The sequence below is a fragment of the Triturus cristatus genome, chromosome 1_2, assembly GCF_964204655.1.
Source record: "Triturus cristatus chromosome 1_2, aTriCri1.1, whole genome shotgun sequence".
NCBI classification, from domain to species: domain Eukaryota; kingdom Metazoa; phylum Chordata; class Amphibia; order Caudata; family Salamandridae; genus Triturus; species Triturus cristatus.
Window position 1 is genome coordinate 666007056 of NC_140580.1, and position 22215 is coordinate 666029270.

At 42.9% G+C, this 22215-nt stretch overlaps 1 protein-coding gene across 1 annotated transcript in view; it reads right to left on the reverse strand.

Annotated features, from left to right (window-relative positions):
• Nucleotides 1-22215, reverse strand: part of RGR (retinal G protein coupled receptor) — a 146109-nt gene that overhangs the window by 60200 nt on the left and 63694 nt on the right. The window contains exon 3 of the mRNA XM_085615103.1: nt 15716-15837. Within this exon, the coding sequence (XP_085471229.1) occupies nt 15716-15837 (122 nt within the window). The remainder of the gene's footprint in view (nt 1-15715; nt 15838-22215) is intronic.

The following is a 22215-nucleotide window of genomic DNA, read 5'->3' on the forward strand; positions in this document are numbered from 1 at the left end:
GTCTTTTTTAGACCAGACCCAGAGAGGCAACAGGGTAGGAGGTGGTGTGGCTCAGAGGGGCAGGGGCAGAGGAAGGGACAATTTTCCACCAAAATGGCAGACATACTTTCCCCGCATTAACCGCAGCAGAGGCAGAACCCCGATGTAATGGAGGCCCCAAATAATACATCTCGAGAAGGAGGTACTCCCTCATCCACTACAAATGAGATTGTTGTTAATCTGTCTGACTATCAACTGTCCCCAGAAGAACGGACAGTATTGAATAAGGGTTTGGGATTTGTTCCCTCTCCACAGCATGACACCTTTAAGTGCCACACGGAAATCTTCCAAATGATGAGAAGGATTAAGATCTACAAATTTTTCATGGATAAAGAGAGAGAATCACCGTCTGTCTTTAATACTAATCTCCATCGTCCCTCAGGGTTTTGCCTTCCTGGGACGTCAGTAGGTCCGGAAGTGGCTGTTTTTCAACAGTGGGTCCTCCATGACATCGAGGACCTGGAGCAAAAACAGAATCAGTTTCACACTCATAATATGAGCAGAAGTGATTGGCTTGCTGTGAAGACCCTCCAAGACAATAAATCAATAACGATAAAACAAGCTGACAAGGATAGGATAGGGCAGTAGTTGTCCTTAACACCCATGATTTTGAAACAGAAGTCTTGAGACTGTTAGGGGTACGAGCTAACTATCAATCTTTGATACGGGATCTCACACCTGAGTTACAAGAGACCATTAAGACTCTAGTGGTGGGTGCTAAGGAGATAAAGTGGATCACGTACAAGGAGGCGGATTTCTTAATCAACTTGAAACCGCGTGTATCGGCTTTTTATATCTTGCCGAAGATCCACAAACCTCAGCGCCCACCACCCAGGCATCCCATTGTGTCGGGTATCCAATCGATATTGGAGCCCCTGTCCCAGTGTGCGGACTTCTTTTTAAGGGAAGCAGTCATCACACAGCCCTCCTATGTGCAGGATACCACTGATATACTTAACATCCTTAGTACAGTGGTGTTTGACCCCAGGGAACAATTTTTAGTTACCATCAACATTGAATCCCTATACACCAGCATACCCCAAGATGCCACGCTGGTGGCAGCAGCGCGGGCTCTTGGGGAGCTGGAGTGGTTTTATGACACTCCTCAATCTTTTATTCTGCAGTGCATTAAAATGGCCCTCACCAGGAATTTTTTGGAGTACAGGAATCAGCTGTACCTCCAAGTGTCGGGCAGGTCAATGGGGGCTACATTTGCGCCGAGTCTGGCCTGCATTTATGTTGGCCAGTTCGAAAGCAATGTGATCCATCATGCATCCAACCCCTTCAAAGAGAATATTTCTCTTTGGAGGCGGTATATTGACGATGTCCTTTGTATTTGGACGGGCTCGGAGGATTCGTTAGTGACATTCCTAACCTGGCTAAATCAGGCCGATGCTTGCCTGAGGTTTACTTGGTCTTTCAGCCAACTCTCTGCTGTTTATCTTGACGTGGATATAACAGCAAGGTAGGATAGGTTGTTTACTTTTGTTCATCAGAAACCTACGGATAGGAATTCTTTGTTGCACTATCACTCGTTCCATCCTAGAACGCTCCGGGATAATCTCCCGGTGGGGCAATTTTTGAGATACCGCCGTAACTGCTCCTCCACAGAGAAGTTCATGGAACAGTCGGAAGAGTTATCCATTAAGCTTGGAGCGAGAGGTTACCCCTCCAAGGTTAATAAAAGGGCACGCAAACGTGCACTGAATACCCCACGTGATGCTCTCCTTGAGAGAAATGTCAAACAAAAAGATGAGTGCTTACCTGTGGTCATCACTTTCGACCCCCTGTCCACAAAAGTGCGCTAGATAATAAGAAAACATTGGTCGATTTTGGATATAGGTACCAAAGAGATGCTGCCCCCGCGGTTTGCATTTCGCAGAGCGCCTAATTTAAAGGACAAACTGGTTCATACGAGATTGTCCTTGGTGCCAAAAACTTCTAACTTACCTTCTGGTCACTACCCATGTGGGAGTTGTTCAGTTTGTGATCTCACCCAAGCCACGAAAGGTGTCCCCCTGGTGAATGGTAGAGTCTGGCATTTGAATACGTTTATCAATTGCAACACCTCAAATGTCATTTATAGGCTCACCTGCACCTGTGGGCTACATTATATTGGACTAACCACACGTAAGGTGAAAGTGCGTATTCAGGAACATCTCAGCACCCTTAAAGCAGGCAGATTAACAACACGTCTAGTACAGCATTTTCAAGACATAAGACATGACTTCAAGGCTCTGAAGTGGACAGTACTTGAAAGGGTGGTTGTAGAAACACACAACGCTGACATTATCTTAGCAAGGAAAGAAGCTAAGTGGATTTTCTCTGAACAATTAGAATGTCATGGGCTGAATGAATCCATAGAGTGGAATAAAATCAGTCGACACTGAAGCTAGTTAATCGCCATGTTGTGTGGTTTATCCCTGGAGTTAAACCCTCTGTTGTAATGTAAGGTGGTGAGCCTATATCTGTGGACATTAATGTCTACTCTTGGTTATATGCCCGTGGCTTAATATTATATCAATGAAAAAAAAAATTGTTCCACTTAGGCCCTTTCTGTTGACAGTAGTGTAAATGCACAGTAAGGTTTGGTATTCACTAAGGACCTTGGAATTCATGGGGATTCATGCATCAATTTCATTTTTGCTCATGTGTTTGTGCTCGCTGGCATTCACCATTGAGAAATATGAATATGACCATATGGGTTAAACTAACAGTGGCGCGCTATCAGGGGGTTACCACAGGAATATACAAGTAACAGAATGATGGTGGGGTGTTTATCATAGGAATGTGATGTTTCATATTTCATACAGCGTTTTTTTCCCCATTCCATCATGGTGGTCTCATACACTTGCGTACCGGTGTCATGTGACGCCGTACATTGCATAATGACGTCTAGCGGGGCGCCCTGGTTAAATTGTGTACGCCCGCGATGCTCCGGTTCGCGTGGATGGAGCCTTTTGAATGCCGACATTGATCGGTAGCGGTAAGAGTGTATGGATGACGAGTGAGAGTTTTAAATGGACAGCGTTCATAACGGAAGCTTCACACGTTTTTGGGATAGCAACTGATGTACAATTGTCATGATAAGGAACATACTTTGACATCACTGTGTGGCCATAAGTTTGGTATTTTACCATAAGAGCAGATTAGATGGAGGCCCTGGTTTGATCACCGCTAAGTTTTGAAGGTTTGCGGGAAGAGTATTGTAAACCCTGTGGCTCTGTAGACATCCCGCATACAAAAAGTATGTATGTGTGGAGAAGTGTAGTGGTGAGCACGTTAATGCTTGTGCTTGCTTACAGGTGCCATAACTTCGTGTGGTCACCCTATGAATACGCGACCATCTGGCACGTATTACATATCGAGGTGGTTGCAGGTACGAGAGACAATAGCAACTATCCGGTAATTATTTTCTGCTCTTTTTTACCAGCAGTATGAGTATTGATTGTGGTTGAGATTAGGGGTTATTTACTCTTGGCACGTTTTTTGTCTTTTTATTGTCATCTATCTGCAGACCAAGTGGTAATTTTGAGTGAAGTAAAGACTGGTCATCCCTGTAGCCCTGATGAAGTTGCGCAAAGTGGTAGCAACGAAACACGTTGGCGCTTTGGATATAATAATGGTCTAAGTTGAACCATTTTTTAATTGAGGTCGCTCACAGCACTGAATAAAGCTATAACCCGCCAGTGAGTAGGATCTCCTTTTTATAGTTGGGAACTGGAACTCTGCTTCTCTTCCTTTGGGGACCAGCTCGGCACGTTTGTGATATTCACACCTACAGTGCATATTCTATTTCTTTTCACTGTTTCTTTTCTTCACTTTTGAGAAAAATTACTTTGGAACACATTTCTGTTTTCTGGTGAGAAAGCAACAGATGATGATAAGTGGGTGAGCTAGCGAGTACCAACTAGCCAGTCTCCCCTTGGTGTTGCTACCGTGAGGTGCCTTCTCTCCTTTCTCAAATTTTTTCTCATACATTTTTTCTACTTTTTCCCACAATTTCTTCTAATTTTTCACATTTTGGTGGGATTTTTGGGTTTTGGTACTGCACTATAGTGACACTACGATATAAACTGGACATATAGACACTTCATTTAGCGAGATTAGTCCGCATCATAGGGGGAGTTGGTAGGAAAGACCCTCCGTGTGTCTGAAATTCGTGGTTATCTGTCCATTGAGTCAGGCCTTGGTTGTTGATAATATGTTGAGTGGGGGGCGGCCTGACTTGTTTTCCCTCTAGGCTCCTTCTATGTTGATATAGGAGAGTGCACTTGCCAGGTCGACATTGCAGTTTAAAACTGCACTCACAGACACTGATATGGTAGGCCTGGGACAAGTTTACAGGGCTACTCCTGTTGGTAGCAAAACCAGTGCTGCATGCTCAAATTCAAATTCAAAATTACTTTATTCGGTAACTGATAAAGTTGACAATAAAAGTTAATTTACTTAAGTCAATACAGTTTAAAATACCAGTTCCTAAAAACTTTAAAAACCATATAAGAACATTACAAAACAGTATTGAGATATTTTTAAAAACATGTTTTAGAAATGCAGTTGCAGAGGCGATAATAAAATAATTTTCTAGTGACTGCAAGAAGCGGAACGCTAATTGACATTGTCTCAGACCTGATCTTTTTAAAAACTGGAATGATCCACATTTTTTTAGGGTTAGAATACAATTTGCAAAAGAACATTACATGCAATGTTGATTGGGTCGAGACGTCGTCACAGGGACATTTGCATAAAATTCTTGACCAGTATTTAGGAGTTGGAAAGCTCAAACTTCTGTGTAGAATATTAAATCTCAACTGGGTCAACAAAAATCTCTCATAATCGTTTGTTATCAGGGTGATATACATTTTTATAGCAATGTTAGTATAGGTCATAGAATATATTTGGACCGTAGACTTCTTTGTTTCTATAGTATTTCTAATTTCACACAAGTATTGTATACAAATTGCTTTAAAGTCTCTCCTGGATACAGTACATAATGTGTGTGGTTCTTTGTAGTATTCGGGACGGCCTAAATTGGTCAAAAATTTTCTTACGTATTCCAACCATCTTATCCGCCTAACTCCTTCCAACGCCTGAGCATCTGTTAATATGTGGCGATTAAAGGCCGTCTCCTCGGAAGTCACTAGTAGCATTTGATTTACAGGCCCTGGGCACACACAGTGCACTTTACTAGGGACTTACCATTAAATCATATATGCCAATCACGGATAACCAATCGGAATCACAATTTACATGGGGGACACTTGCACTTAAGCACTGGTAATGTGCCTAGAGTGCCTAGAGCAGCAAAAAACGAAGTCCAGCAAACAATCAAAAATGCAGGAGGCAGAGGCATAAAGCCAGGGAAAACCATGCTAAGGATGCCAGGTCAAACAATGTAAATATAGCGTTAAGAGTGCAAAATGGTTCAACTTCCCATCCAATAGCCTTCCTTCATTCTTTCTTTTTTCTTTCTTTCTTTCTTTCTTTCTTTCTTTCTTTCTTTCTTTCTTTCTTTCTTTCTTTCTTTCTTTCTTTCTTTCTTTCTTTCTTTCTTTTTTCTTTCTTTCTTTCTTTCTCTTTCTTTCTCTTTCTTTCTATCTTTCTTTCTTTCTTCTCCTCCCCCCTTACTCCCACCCTACCTCCTTCTTGTCTTCTCCTCCCTCACTCACTCCCTTTCTAATCCCCTCTCTCTTTTCCTTACATGCCTCTTCCTTCTATCGATCCTCCCCTTCCTCTTTCAGTCCTCCCTCCCTTTCTAACCTCCTCACTATCCTCATTCCACCATCCTCCCCTCTACCTTAATTCCTTTATTTAAACTCCTCTCCTCTCTCTTCATTCCTTTCTTCCACATCTTCCCTCCTTCCTCTCTCACTCCAGGTCTTATTCACCTGGTCCCTTCTCACTTCGCTCCATTGTTTCCACATTTCCTTCACCCTTTCCTACCATCTGTTCTTTTATTGCAATTATACTACATGTTGAATAATAACATGTAAGAAAGTGTATCATTATTTGGGGTGGACGGTTCCCCACTTCAAGGAATAATAACACTAACTTGTCAGGGTGAACACCAAAACCTGACCTGAGCTCAACTACTTGGCAGTTAGGGCACAGAAACGACAGGCATAACTTAGGGTGATGTATACATTATGTATGCAGGATCAAAACAGTATTAAAGCCAACATTCCATACATTAGGAATTACTAACTAAATTACAAAAATACAGACAATTTTAATTTAAAAAAAGAGACCAAAACAGCAAATTCAATAAGGGGAACCATAGATGTGCAATTTTAAAATCATGGGTAACAAAAAACGCCAAAAAGTACTATGCACCAATAATAGTATATGGAAGCGGTAGGCTTGGATTTAAGGTCGACCATGATAGAGCACAGGTCAGATACACCCAGAGGGTTCATCTGGGTCAAAACATTCACTTTCTGACTTAGTCCTTTTTCATTGAGTAGAAATACTCCAGCAAGACAAACCTGAACATGTATCTGATCTAGTTGCATCAAAACGCAGACACGGTCTCTAGTTTTAACAAGTCAAAATATTTTCAGGGTTTCAACTGCCCAGGATTTCTGGAGCAGCTCCTCTGGGTCACATCCAATGCTCCCAGCTCATTAGAGACTGCACTTGGAGTCCAGGTCTTACTCTAGCAGAGGTCACCAGCAAGGTCCATGTACGCTCAGTTGGTACTGACAACTGGTCACTTAAGGAAAAAGCTTCCGTAGGTCCAGTAAGTGTTCTGAGGAGAGTTTCTTCCGGTGCCACATATATGGTTTGCAATAGCCCGTGGGCGGGGATGACTCCTGGCCCCTTCTTAGCCAATGGGTCAAACGTTCTCAGGGATAACCCTATCCATTTCTTAAGCAGATCCTGTCTGGCCTACCACTAACAATCCCACAGCGCACAATAATCCTAAAAGCCAAAATTGGCAACCATTCTACCTTATGCAGAGCCCTTGTGTTTATTCAGGGATGTGGCTAAGAATTGAGCAGTCCACTTCCCTGTGCCTATTCCAAACTGGTACTGGTGGTAGCCTCCCTCCTCCTGGGGTTGGAGCCAGCTTGTCTATTCTGGGCCTGGGTAACAAAGGCTTTTCCTTACTTGGGTCTCCACCAAACGAAACTATGACTGGGCAAGCTTCACCTCTGATGCTTTCAAGTTAATGATGTTCCAAGGATACACTACGAGTCCACTACAAGTCTATATTATCACCAGACCCAAACCATTGTGCTGATCTGGGAGCACTTTTCACTCCAATTATGGTCAAACACTGACTGGGCAGCTATTAGCAGGTCAATGTAAATTAGCCTCTAGGAGCTTTCCGGCAGGGAAAATGTAGCTTTCTAAGAGTTACTTTTCATGAATATTTATCAAAAATGTAACTTTTCCAATGAATTGGATTTTTAATAATTATGAAAATGGCCTTTGAATGACTTATTTAGCCATTTCTGTCAAACGTTACAGGTTTACGTTTATAATCTGTACTTTGACATTCTCTAGGATCCACAAACAACCCTGTCAGTAAATTTAGTTTTTGGGGGCTGCTGACTGGAGGGACATGTCAACTTTAATTTCGCACATGTTTCACTTTTAAATATCAGACACCTTATCTGCCACAAGGTGTAATTTATAAATATTTAAAAGCAGGGTTCCCACCAGTGAAAAGTGTTATTTTGAGAGGTTTGACAGCACGCTTTGAGGCTGATGCAGTAAGGCTACACCTGTTAGGCCCGAAGCCATGTTTCACATTCCAACCATGTGCTTGCCACAATAGATGCTGCAATCCACAGGTGGCAGTCAACTTCAGGCCATAGGCACATTTTTTACGCCACTGCTAGGGACCTATAGGCAAGATAAATTTGTCAATCAGGGATAAGCTAATCTAAGCATTTTTAAAGGGGAAGCACTGGGATTTTACTCCTGTTTAGCAGAGGTAAAGTGCATAGAGTCCAACAAAAAATAGGGTCCAGAAAATCAGAAAAAATCTGCAGTGACTATGCAGAAAGGGCAGTTTTGTTACAACTCAACACTGTGTAAATTGCTGTTTATTACAATAAAGAGACATGTACAATGAGTACAATGAAATTACCTAACTCCAGGTTCATTCTTTATTTATAGAGAGTAGGCTTGTCTTTGAAAGCAAAGGCCACACTTGGCTCTCTTCTGATTTCTGTGACACGTGTCCCTTGCCACTGCATAGTGTAGAATGCAATATGTGGGAGTGCAATATGCTGAGTTTTAACAGTTTATAGGGGTAGAAATTAATGTATTGTCAAGAATAAAGTGTTTACCTCATGTTCTCATCTACAGGGTCACCAAGATGGAGCCCAGCTAACCCATAGGTTGCACAGTTACAACATATACAGGAAGCAGCTAAGCACCCAGCTCCTACAAGGCATTAAGGAGTCAAATTCACAGCACATTGTTGCAAAGATGGCTCGCTCACAGTGCACAAGACCACTTTCTAAATTGTGGGGGTATCCATTCAGTACTTACCTTTATGGATGGGGTGAGTGGAAGCACATCACTCAGATGTGCAAATGTTGTTAAGTGGGTGTGTCACCTGCCATCAGTCTAATTCCAGGTGTAAGGACATGTATCACATCTTTTAAGTGATCAACATGCATTAAGGGCTTATTGATGGTTTGGTAAGAAGGTAATGGAAATATATTTCACATGTTTATTTTGTATTCAGTTAGCTGGAGGATTACAGACACATAAGGATAATATATCTTTGCTATGAGGGAAGAGTACGAGAAATAGCAATGGTTCTCTGTTCATACTGATGTTCTTCTACTTTTTAAGTCTTGTGAAGCCAAAATACCTTTCATGTGCAATAAGGAGAGAGTAGGCATTGAGTTAACCCCCTTCGGCAATGGCAGGCTTAGGTCAGCCCCCTTCAGCATGTGCCTTGAAAAAGCGTCAATCGTCTTGGGTGAGTCCAGGTAAATATTTGTCTTTCATGTCATGCTATTTTCTGTCACATGTATCAGTCTGCTTCCTAGGTGTTGCTTCCATTACAATGAATGTTGTGCATTATTTTCAGTATCTGGCAAAAACTTTTTGGTGAAAGCAGAATCCATCTTGGAAAGAATGCTTCCTTCACTAAAAGCGACAGGTTCTGCATGATATCAAAATGCTTACTTGAAGTATGATTTAAATGTGTATGTAAATGCACTAAAATATTTTGAAATGATTTTTTCAACATAAGCATTTGCTTTTCTGTGAGCAATGCTATGTAAAATACACAGAACAAACAATGCTATTATTTTATTGTATGTAATAGAAAAGGACAGAAATTAGAACAGTTGATTCATGATAAGGGGGTTATATAACGGAACCCCGCAGACATTTACAATGCAGTCAGTACGCCGCATGTGACATTACCGCATGTTACTTTAGCATGCAAGTCATTATAACAACTTTCTTTAGGGAGCGCTGGACTTTGGAATAATATAAATTACTATTCCAACTCCAGTCTACGCAACAGTAGGGAAGGTGTTGGACTTAAAATCCAATAGCAGTCCAACAACATGCCCTCTACAGCAAGTCGTTGCAACGACTTGCGTGCTTAAGTATTGCATGATAATGAGGCATGCTGGGTACACACAACGTTGTAAAGGCTGGTCATTGTAAGGACCGAAAGTAAAATATGTTTTAATGATAACGGTGCAGAGCTTAGCTGCATGGCTCAGCATATTAGGTGTCCTCTACCAATAGGGAGGCAAAGATGGTGGCTTCTTATCTGATTGAAGGCAGTATAGCTTTGCAACATCACTCAGCCAGGTAGGAGAATGTTTTCACTAGATCAAAATTGCCTGAATTGTCTCTCCCACACAGACGGTAAAGTAGGAACAAGCGGCCTTGAGAGTGACTACAGCAGATTTGGTATTTGGAACTGGAGGAGCATCTTCAACACACTGACATGAGCTCCATCCCTGCTTTGCTGATTTGGTGAGGTGGGGGGGCTCAAAGAGAAAGCTCTAACTAGCGAAGCAGTGTAATGCTATACGGCAAAAGCTTTGGTTAGCAGCGCATCCTTCAGGTCCAGTCAATGTGTGCCTTTTATCAGGCTATTCATTTAAAAAACATAGATCGACTCGAAAGACATTTTCATTGAAAAAGAATGCTTGTGCATCCTAGGGACTGATTGTAATATATGTTGTTTAATTACACATGTTCTGATGCAGGTCTCATGCTGACTGTGCTGTAGGACTCCAGTGACACCCTACTGAAAAGGCCCAAATATGCTGGACCTGGTCTGGGGTTGCTTATGTTCCTATTCAGAGGGGACCAAGACTGGCAGTTCTGGCTGGACTGCTCCTATTGGACCAGGACTAAGACTGATTTGCATATGGCTGGGTCCTGTTTGAGGTGGAATGGTGAGAAAAAATGATGATGGACTATGATGCGACCATGAGTAATTACGAGTCGTTGAGATTAACTCAAGCATTGCACCAGTCAATTGTTTTGTTTTCTTCGATGTAGAAGCTGTTTGAACTTCATGACGTGAAGCAGTCCATGCTACAGAGAGCAGCATGGTAGAAGACTAGCCCAATCTTAGGGTTTGGGCTGCTGAGGGTCTTTGCTTTTCAGCAGTGGGCTGTGGTGTACCAGGAGCTGCAACGGTTGTGTCCCAGGGTATAAATGAAGAAGGGTTACTTTGTACTTTGCCCCTCTGGTGCTCTTGCTATGACCTGCTGCTCACCTACATTCATCACCACTAAATTCTGAGTAGTGAGGGGTGGAATGAGGAATGACAAATGGGGCATCAGCAACATCGCAGCTTGGATGTGTTCCCTCAGTCTTCAGTGTAATCTCAGTTTAGGTACGTTCTCAGCCCGCAGCTGACTGTCCTGTTCCTGACACACACACCCCTCATTTGAATGCCATGTTTTTGGCCAGATTTTTCAGTTTTCTGCTTGTTGTACCCTCCCTCCTTATACCTCCTCTCTTTTCCTTTTATAAGCTCCTGCCTTAGTGTGTTTGGTGTAAATTCGCATATACAACAATTTAATGACCATTTTGTGAGGCGAGAGATGCAATAATCATTATTCAGTCATTGTTGATAAAATGTTAGGTACCTAGACACACCCCTGATGGCTCTGTTGCGCTATGTAAAGGATACTCCAGCTGGGGTGCGCAAGCTTACTGCTCTCCAACTTGCTAAGCAGGAGTGGCGACGCCATGGGGCTGTGGTACGGTACCCACCGCTGAATACTAACAGTAGAACAACACCTACTGCCAGGAGCAAGTAGACAGTTTTTAGATGCTGACTCCCCGTCAGCTGCGACCCATAGATATCTTGGGACCTTTGAAGACTTAATTGGTCCTCCGTGGCAGGAATGAGTGCTTGGAACTGGAGACCCGGTCACGTGATGGAGCTGATCCACAGCTGTTAGACTTAAGTTGCTCTTCCTGGCAGTGACACTGGCGACCAACGTGTTGAACTGAATACTGCCCAATGCACTGACATGACATGCCTTGTAATCAGGGCCGGACTGGCCGTAGTGGGCACAGGGCAATCCCCCGGTGCACCGCACGGGTGGGGGCCGGTTTTGGGCCTCTGGGGGCCGTTTTTGTTACAGGGCTGTTTTTGCAGCATACCTGCAACATCGGCCTGTAACAAAATTGGACGAAAACCGGCCCTGGCAAAGAGTTCGGCGGCACCCCCAAGCCCTGGGGGGGCCGGCCGAGCACTTTGCCAGGGCCGGTTTTGGTTCCCAGTCCGGCCCTGCTTGTAATAATGTGCTTGCATGTAATGTCGAATTGCGAGTTGGGAGAGTTCAGTCGGAAGGGCGGGACACATGGTTAAGACTCTGTGGAGCATATTCACAAGCCCCAATCACCACAACGTCATTTTTAAAGATGTTTTGGTGGCGATACAGGTTTTGCCTTATTTACAAGCCAGTGTTAAGTCACTTAACGTGGCTTAACACTGCCTTGTAAATAAGGCCCCCTTTCACGCTATACTTAGCGTGAAAGGGGAGGGCAATGGGTGTTGCTGTGGGCATTCCACCGCAATACCGATTGATTTTGCCCCATATTTACAAAAAATGCGTAAATATGGGGCAGGCCAAAAATTAAGACCAGGGAAAACCTGGTCTTACCCTGGCGCAACAAGGAGAAATGTAGATTTTCTCCTCGTTTTTGCTGTTTCCATGTGTGTTGCGTTATGCAGCACACATGAAGCAGCAAAACGCCTTTGATTGTTTATGTGCAGGCAGGTGTCCCTTCCTGCACATAAACAATAATTAAGAAAATGACGTTTTGCAACTTCTATGTGGAGCACATAGAAGTTTCAAATCGCCTTTTCAGATTGTTTATGTACATGAAGTGACACCTTCATGCACATAAACAATCACTCCCCTCAATTCAGGCACCCTTGCACCATAACAGACACCCTTGCACCATAGTGCAAGGGTGCCTGCTTTGGTGTAAGCAGCTAAATTTAGCGCCAGCGCAGGGGAAATACAGGGCTGTACCATAGTCTTGTAAATATGGTGCAGCCCTGCGTTTCTAAAGTGACGGAGCGTGTAGTTAGCCTTCTTGGATTAACAACACGCTTTGCCACTTTCCTTTCAAATATGCCCCTGCATTTCTTAAGACATGAGCTTGTATTCAGCAGTGAGAATTTTTACTTTTCACCATGTGGCATTTACATGTTGATTTATTGACTTAGGTGATATATTTTGATTCCACATTAATAAAGAAAAAAATAAATCTTTGTTCCGTGATCGGATTAGTGTTTTGTATATTTTCCTGTTTCTAGACCTCTTTAGAAAATAATATTTCAAGGGCAGCATTGCCCCAAATAAACAGCATCTGAATGCAGCACTTGGGTAACCTCACACTACCTTTATTATCTGGCTGGTGGAGGTTTAGGGATGCAGAGTCCAGATAACAGTGACCCCATTCCCAAGGATTATTTAGGGCTAGCTGTGAAGCACTGCAGCTATCTCTGGAGAGGCAGTGGTGCAATTGTCACCGGCTGGTAGATGACCTGGGTGCAGAAAGCAGCTTTATAAGGAGAGCAGGTACTTGAATGAATGCATAGTATTCTACAGTGCTCTACTTACATTTTGGAATTTGGGGCGAGGAGATCAGTTGCCGTGCTTTGCTCAGAATATGCACGCAAAAGGCCTCCAGCAGGAGGGATACAATGACTGTTGTTCTGGGAACTCAGATGTTCACTGACATACATTTAACTCGGGCTCTCACAATACAAAGAAATAAAATATCAACGTAGCAGTGAGGCCCTAACTTTCCATATCAAGAACACTTGAATCCTTCTTCTAAACCTGCTGTAACCGTTTTTAAATATTTGCACATTTTCTGGGGTGCCCAGAAAGTTACAGTCACACTTTGTCGACAAAAAATGCGTATTTATTTTCTGCACACTTCTGAGCAAATGAATTGCCTGTTGAAGAGAGTGAGGGCTACAAGACACATGAATAATGTGAAGGTGTGTGTGTGTGTGTGTGCGTGCGTGTTTTTTGTATTTTTTTCTAGAGTTTTATATAGCGCAAACTTGACCCGAATCGGGTATCAGAGCGTTTTTCATAGCACCAGTTGCGTTAAATTAGGACACATTCATTTTTGTTAGGCACGGGGAGATTAAGTGATTTGCCCAGAATCAGAGGACGTTCAGCGTCATTGCCAAGACTCAAACCCAGTTCCCCAGATCCGAGGTCGACTGCCCTAGCCGTTAGGCCAACTCCTCTCCTCTCTGTGTGTGTAGAAGACTTCACCAACCAGAAACGTTTTTACTATACAAAAGACTTTCTGACCTATTGATTTCCCAACTGCACATGGACAACAGATCAGTAATGTAATGTGAAATCAAGAGATGCCACCTAAGCATTACTGTCCAACCATGAATATACAGGCCAAGAATTGCTAAGGACGTGCGTTGTCCTTGCATGACGCAAGCCAAGGCAAGGCAAAGCAGGTCTTTAGCTGGGATTCACTAGGCCATGCAAAGCCACTTTGCGTGGCTTCATGTGGTTAGTCAATGCAAACTAAGGCAACCTTGTCTTACTTTGAGTCAGGAAGGCAATCAATGGGTGGAGCATGGACGTTCCCATGCATCCGCCCATGGATTTTGACGCAATCCCAGATTGACTAAGGTCAGTAAACCTGGGATTGCTCGAAAATGGTGCTCCTCACAGACACAGGCATAACGAGGAAAAATATCTTCATTTCTCTGTGTTGGTTTCTCTTTTTCTATGTGTGATGCATTCCACAACACACACAGCAAAAGGAAAATGCCTTTAAAGACTGTTTTGCGTAGAAATGTACCCCTTCCTGCACAAAAAGAATCCTGCTTATTACGCATGCACCTTCGCAGCAAGGCACTAGGTTTTGTACGTAAAATTGAGGAAGGGCCGCTCATGTACCCTAGTGAATGAGCAGCATGAGTGGTTTGTGTTTGAAGTTCTTTGGCTTCACAGGCCCACAGCCACTGTCTACCACCCACAGCTCCACTTACCTGTAGTGCAAAACCTGACAAAGATATCTTTACAACTGTATACTGGGGCATCTATTGGTGCTTTAAATGACAGTTTTTATGCTTCAGTATCCCACACTAACCAAAGCTACCCTGTGGATTTTTGTCGCATGTGACACCTTAAATCATCCTGTCTTTTTGGCCAGTCGCATGATACATTATGGGACTTGTAGCTCCCAGTAGGAGCTAAAGTCTCCCAGCCTGAAAAGTGCTGTTAGATTACAGAGCAAGGGTTATCTGAAGGTTTTATACAAGCCATCCTCTGAAACTGCATCAGTGAACGGTTCACTTTCATATCTCACTGACTGTCACTCACATGCACAATTGGGTACAAACCACGTCCACACTTACCTCAAACACCTGTAGCATTTCACTCTTCACCAAGCATCCCTAAGTATCATTGGCAATCATTAGTTGAGGTGTCTGAAAGGACATGTCACATTCTTGTGCACATTTGATGGTGCTTGGTGTAAAGTGCTTGATATCTGGAGTGATTAACGCAGATCTGCAAACATGGTGTGATTGTGGCTGACAAGCCTGTACAGGGCACTGAGTGCTGCATTTCACCCTCCTAGTTCGCAATGAGGATTACGGGGCAGATTTACCTATATTTCACACTATGCAATGCAGCAAGGCAACTTGTTGTGCTGTGTTGCAAGAAAGGAAGAAAGGGAGACAGCAGAAATGCGCCATATTTAGAAAGATATGGCATATTCCTGCTGTCTCCTAGCACTGACACACTGTGTGCTGCCTAGCGACAACACAGGCGCCCTTATGCATTGGTGCACAAAAACAATCCTTAGAGGCATATTCCTTTTTCTATGTGTGATGCAGAATGCAGCACAGCTAAAAAGAGGAAGTAACACAGAGAAATAAAAATATTCCTAAGTGTACGCCTCACTGGGAAGGCGTAACATTTTGACACATTCCCAGGTTTACTAGTGTTAGTAAATATGGGAATGTACCAGACTCCATGGTCCCAGATTCAATGCAGAAACCATTAACCATGAATTCCATCTATGATGGTCTATGTAAAGGTTTATGTTCAAATGTAGAACCAAAAGCCCTGGGCAGCTCTATGGCTATGATGTTCGCCCTGTAAAAAACTCATGAATTAATGAACAAATAATAAATAAATAAGTAGCTATTGAAACTTACTGGTACAGTACTGGTTGTATCTGTCCCAGGCAATTGCACCACAGGAGCTGATGCTGGATAAAGCTGTTACGAATCCCTGGAATCCATGAATTTGGCAACCATCAGAGCCATATGGCCAGTACCTGCAAGGCAAAGGGACAGTTTCAATGTGTATCTCGGGCATTCAGAGATATAAGATCAGGAAATGTGAAAGAAAGACAGAGAGACAATTTGACACTAGAACATTCATAGCAATTGTAGCAGTATCAGCAAAGCACAGGCAACAGAAAAATGCAAACAGAGCATACATTGAAGACACTGGCAATAGCAATAAAGCAAATCTAGCAGGTCTGGGCCATAGGGACAACACCTAGATCAAAAAGGCATTGCCACAATGAGATTCTGGCAAGCTTAGACACAGAATGGAAATACCTGCAGGATAAACACTACTATAGAAGTCTAACAAAGAGGTGATCATGCTCTGTATGGAAATATTGCACACTGCTTTCCAGCATTTTGGTATTCATTGGCTGCCCTTTGTGAATAACCACTGTTGCGTACTGCACCACAAGAAGGAGAGACTAACTTAGATGAAAAGGCAGGATTTTACAGATTACCAGCGCTAAGGAGGAACATGAGGAAAGCAATCTGATTACCTGATTAACAAGAGAGAGATCCTCATCCATAAAAAATCTGAGATTACGGACCAAAGATGAGATCGATGGATCAGGAATGCCGGTTAATGGCCAGAATTCTACTAAAGGGGGACAAGGAAGTTTGCCAAAAGACCAACACAAAACGTAAGTCTTGTGTCTGTTAAACTTTAAGACGTTTAGACTTGGCCATGCAGAAATATAAGGCAAGCAGTTATGAAAGTCTTCCAGCGCAGATGGAATAAAGTGGTTGACTGATATGATTCACTGAGCGTCGTCAGCATAATTCATGAGCTTTACTCCAGGTGCTCTGGTCAGTTGACCCAGAGACCATAAGTAAAAATTGAACAAGGTCAGACTTAAGGAACATGTCTGAGGTACCTGTGTCCAGCAGCTTTGAACTTGGAATGGAAAGTGGGTTCCCTGAACTGCTATCTTCCAGGTAGGATTTACATCATTCAAAGCTGTGTCTCTGATCCTGACCTCAGTCAGCCTGGAGATCAAGGTGTTGGGGCTGACTGCATCCAAAGCAGCAGGCAGATCAAGCAGGACAAGGATCACTAAGTGACCATTGTGTGCTGACATTCTGATGTCGTCCAGAATGGAAGCAAGAGCTGATCCAGTGCCATGGGCAGGGTGGATCCCCTACTAGCGTGACACAGCAGAGTGTGATGTTCCAGGAAGTCAGGTATAAATTTAATAATATATTTCTCTATAATTTTCACAGGGAAAGGCAGGCGAGGTGTAGGCTACAAATTACTGAAGACTGATGGATCAGATGCTGCTTTTTTCAGTACAAGAACCACCATGGTCTTTTTCCACGCTGTAGGTACAGAGCCCATGGAGAGAGAATATTTACAAATAGACAGTAGTGGTGTAGCCAGCCAGACTGAAATTTCTTTCCAGGTCCTGAGGGAATAGATAGCGAACCAGAGGAAATAGAGTTGTCAATTTTCCAAAAGATCTAGCTGTAAGATCATCCATAGTTGGTGTAATGCTACTAACTTTGGGGAAATGCTCTCTTGTCTACTAAATTGGTATCTTGATGAGATACAATTGCAGGTTGTCCCAGGCTGGCAACAACAAGATAACGCGGTGTATATTTGAGAAAATTCCCTTCAGTTAGGTGTAAGGATCACCAAGCGTCGATCAATAATTTGCTTACAGGGCATATCTCTGTAAGTTGCTAATCATTACTAAAATATTCTAAAGCGCATTACAATATTTCCATACTGAATGCTGTGTCTTCTTTAATAAGCAAACCCAGGTTTTGTACGGACTGCAGGGTAACCCTGTCTTTGAATAACTACACGTATTATGCATATTCAGTACCATATTGGCAGTACTATAAAGTAAAAATCACAGCCACTATGAGAATATGGAAAATATAATAGCCATAGATCTAGTGCCTGTAAACTAAATTCATACCATCTCCATTGTCCTACATACCATGTTAATCTGGCATGATCAGAATCATAGGGGCACAACCTGGTAGGCTAAGGTTTATTGATGATGTGAATATGGTCCTTTCATATATTCACTGAGCTTTGCATTGGGCCAGTATCCCCAATGCAAAGCTCAGTGAATATATGAATCATATTTTGCTGTATGTCAACAAAATATTTAAATAAATGTTTGCCATTTTCTATTTGCTTGAAGGTCCTATGTGGACTTTGAAAATATTACAGTGCTTTGGCCCAGGCGAATCCACCCCAGACTTCATTCTCCTAAATGGCAGGTGTGAAAAAGTGGCTCTTTTTGCATGTCACTGTTAGACCTGGCATCTTTTGGTGTGTTTCCCCTGCCTTTTTGCTTTCTGACCTCCCGGTTTTGGATCTGTTTTTGCTGGTTTAGTGTCTCAGCGCACTTTCTCACTTCTGTTCAGTATTGAAGTGCAAGTGCTCCTGTTGTAAATTGTTATTATGAAGTGGTGTTTCCATAATTGGCATATTTGATTTACTGGTAAGCCCCTAGTAAAGTGCACTGAGTGTGCCAGGGCCTGTAAATCAAATGCTACTAGTGGTCCTGCAGCACTGATTGAGCCACCCACATGAGTAGCCTTGAAAAGGTATCTCAGACCTGCCACTCCAGGGTCTGCAAGCAGTTTGTAACTGCCATGTCGACATGGCAAGTGCACCCACTTGCCAGGCCCTAATCTTCCCTTTTCTTACATACAAGTCACCCCTAAGGTATGCCCAAGGTACCCTTGTGGGCAGGGTGCTGTGTATGTTAAAGGTAGGACATGTACTGGTGTCAGTGGCATGTCCTGGTAGTGAATTATAGTGCATTTTGTTTTTCACTATGGCTATCTGTGCCGCCATAGAATAGAATGGGAGTTTTACTTATAACATCTGATACGCATAATTTCCCGTTGGGACAAGATAGGGAAATGGAGTTTAGTATGCCTGGACTCAGAATGTAAAAATACATCTTTCAGTAAAGATGATTTTTATTTTCTGTATTTGAAAATACCACTTTTAGAAAGTAGGTATTTTCTTGCTTGCCATTCTGTATGCCTGTGCTGAGATTGTGGATTGACAGTCTGGTTTTGGAGTGACAGGGGCTGGGGATGTGCATTCTATTCAGAGAGCCACGGGGGGGGGGGGGTTGAGGTGTGTCCTGTCTTTTTTGGATGAGTAGGGGCTGGGCTGACTAGACCTGGGCTGCATTTAGAGTAGTGATAGTTCCTTGCACCTGAATGGGCCTAGTCTGCTTTAGACAATGCTGTCTCCACCTCCTGCTGGGAAGGCTGGTTCAGAGAGGACCAAACTGGTTTGGACTAAGCACAGACACTCTCTGCCTGAGAGAAAAAAAGGAATGTAGACTATAAATATTGGGGCCCACACACCAGAACTTTAGAACTCGATGGAATCAAGAAACATGCCAAGAAGAAGAGTTGGAAGAGCTACCTAGAGGAGTACTGCCCCTTAGCTGTGTTGTTGCATTGTTGGGTTGACCTGCAGTTGCTGCTTCTGCCTTGGGCAGTGAAAGGATTGGACTGAACTTTCTTTACTTGTGCTGAGTATCTCCAAGAGCTTGAACTAGAGCTTGCCTTCTGCCCTGAAGTCTCAGAGACCGCAAAGACTTCACCAACCTCTGGGTACCACTTCTGGAACCGCTGTTTCAGTTGCCACAGAGAAGGGAAAAGCAACTGACTCTGTCACTGGCTCCATGTCCTGAAGGCAATGCAAAAGGCACCGCCGCATCTCACACCGCAACCCTAATCTCACTAACGACGATGACCGCTGCCACAGAGCCGCTGCTTGCACCGTGACCTGTGTGCACCACACTCGGCACTGCCTCGCTTCACTTCGCCGTCCTAGTCTCACCAACGCCGTTGCTGCCTGCTGACTTCGAGATCTGTGACTGCATCGTGGCTGGGGACACCGCTCATAAGTTTCATGACACACCGCCTCATCCCACACAGCAGTCGGGCCGACCGATGCCAGCTCTCTCTAACCGGCTCAGCCGCTTGCATCGCAACCTGCCATCAACATAACGGGCACCGCCTCACCCGGCACCGTAAGCCTTGTTTTTCACCAATGCCACCTGGACAAGCGTCACCAAGCCGCTGCCTGTATTACATCATGGGGGCACCGCAGCCTGCACCGCTTCCATTGTGCAACGCAACCACAATGGTTGCCCAACCAACTCGCACAAAACTTGCCCGCCGCAACGAGAAAGGTACTGTTCACGAGTATGTTAAAGCTTTAGCTGGCCTGTACCGATGCAAAACTGTAGACTCTGTTGTTTTTCAGCATCACGGTAGCCCCGCACAGAGCTACCGACTTAGAAGAACTGTGTTTTTGAGATATTTCTGCGATTTTAAGGATATCTTGCAAAGTATATACTTTTTAAGTACTGTATGTTGGGTTCTTAATGTTTTGGTCTTGTTTTGGATATATAAAAATATTGGATATTTTTCTAAACTGGTGTGGTGTACTTTTGTAGTGCTTTCATTGTATTACTGTTGGTTATGTGCAAATGCTTTACACACTGCCTCTGAGATAAGCCTGACGGCTCGCGCCAAGCTACCAAGGAGATGACCAGGGGTTATTTTAGGAGTGTAACTCCCTTATCCTGACTAGAAGGAAGGGTCCCTACTTGGACAAGGATGCAAACCATTGCCAACTAGAGACCCCCATTTCTAACAGTCACCCACATTTTCTGTGGACTGATGTGGCTCGTTTTTGAACTCTGAACATTGGGGCACTGCTATTCAGACCCCAGTTTAAGTGTTCTGACCCCTAAACCATGGTAAACTGGCCAACTCCTAGTTGGCTTGTTATTTTTCCCAGTAAGGCCATAGTATATGATACATGAAATGAACCAAACACATGGGAAGTATTTGTCACCTGCAAACTACAGCACATGTTGTGCCACTCACTAGCCTGACAAAGAAAACATGGCTTCAGGCCTACTTGTGTAGTCTGACTCCCCCAGCTGTTAAACCCGCCGGCAAGCCTGTCAAAAAAGAACTTTTGACAGGCTTTTAAATATTACATAAATTACCCCCAAGTAGTCCTTGTATTCCACAAAAGAGGATGCTTAGTAATTAAAAGTCGTACATGCAAGAATTTAATGTTAGCATGTACCTACACTGACTATCCTCCAAAAGCGCAACATCTGTCCTATGAGAAAAAAAGGTGTTAATCAAATCATAACTCTGCCAACTTTGGTTCAGGGAAATGCTACCAGAATAATTCAACCACTATTTTTAATGTTTTAATACATATTTAGGAAAAGTGACTTTTAAAAAGTTAGACTTTGTTTGCCTCAACCTCTGATAGTCTATGCAGCATTGTCAGTTCAGTTCATAATGCTTTATTCGGTTTGTTTGCACAACCATATAGCAGACATAAAATATAAAACATACAGCAATCATATAAGAAAACAATAAAAGGGACGAGGAATATAGACCAAATACATTAAATATACACAAATCATGCTAGCTAAGATGCAATCTCCTCAAACATACCAATACATATTGGAATTGTCGATATGAATACGAGAAGAGAAGGCTCTGATGAACTCAATAAATTAGCGTATGCTAGTTGCTAAAGTGCTAGGTGATGTGCTAAATACACTATATAAGGTGCAGTTCTCGTGTCGGAACATATACAAATATCACTGTACTTGACAAAGTGGCGAATGCAACTTGCTAGAATACCGAGTGATTAGATAACAATAGAATTTCTGGCGGCCATACATTTTAAAATATAAGTAGCTACATAAAAGCATATATCTACACTTCCCAAAGTAAACATTAACTGCATCGCATTCCTAGTAGACCGAACATTATACTTTAAAAAGATAGGTTTTAAAAATTGTCTTCTTAAAAATTTATAAAATTTACAGAACAACATAAAATGACAACAACTCTGTTTGGATATGTCGTCGCAGGGGCATAGAGTGTTACTATGCTGCCTAATAATAGGAAAGGACACAAGGTGGTGTACTATACCAAACCTTAAACGAGTAAGGACAAAACGGTGAGAATTTCTTGAAACTTCCGTTTAGTATGGCTGAAAACCTTCACTCGCATTGTTTTCACAATAAAAAACAAAAGTACTTAGTTTTGCACAATCAGGTTCTCTAGATTTTCTTGAATGGCATAGAAAGGTCACCTTAAGCTCTGATTTAGATATACTGGCAGCTTCGTCCGGCAATAAAAATGGGTCCAGGTTAAAAAGAAGCTTATACCAGTGATAAATATGTCTGAGCCAGGGAATGTGCAAACAATGGTCCAACCTTAGGCAGTCTCTGATTACTTTTTGGGTAAATATGGTTTCGGTTTTAGATCAAATAGATCGCCATAAGGCTAGTGGCCGTAAAGCTACAAGATCTTTGATATGATCTAGGCCCACT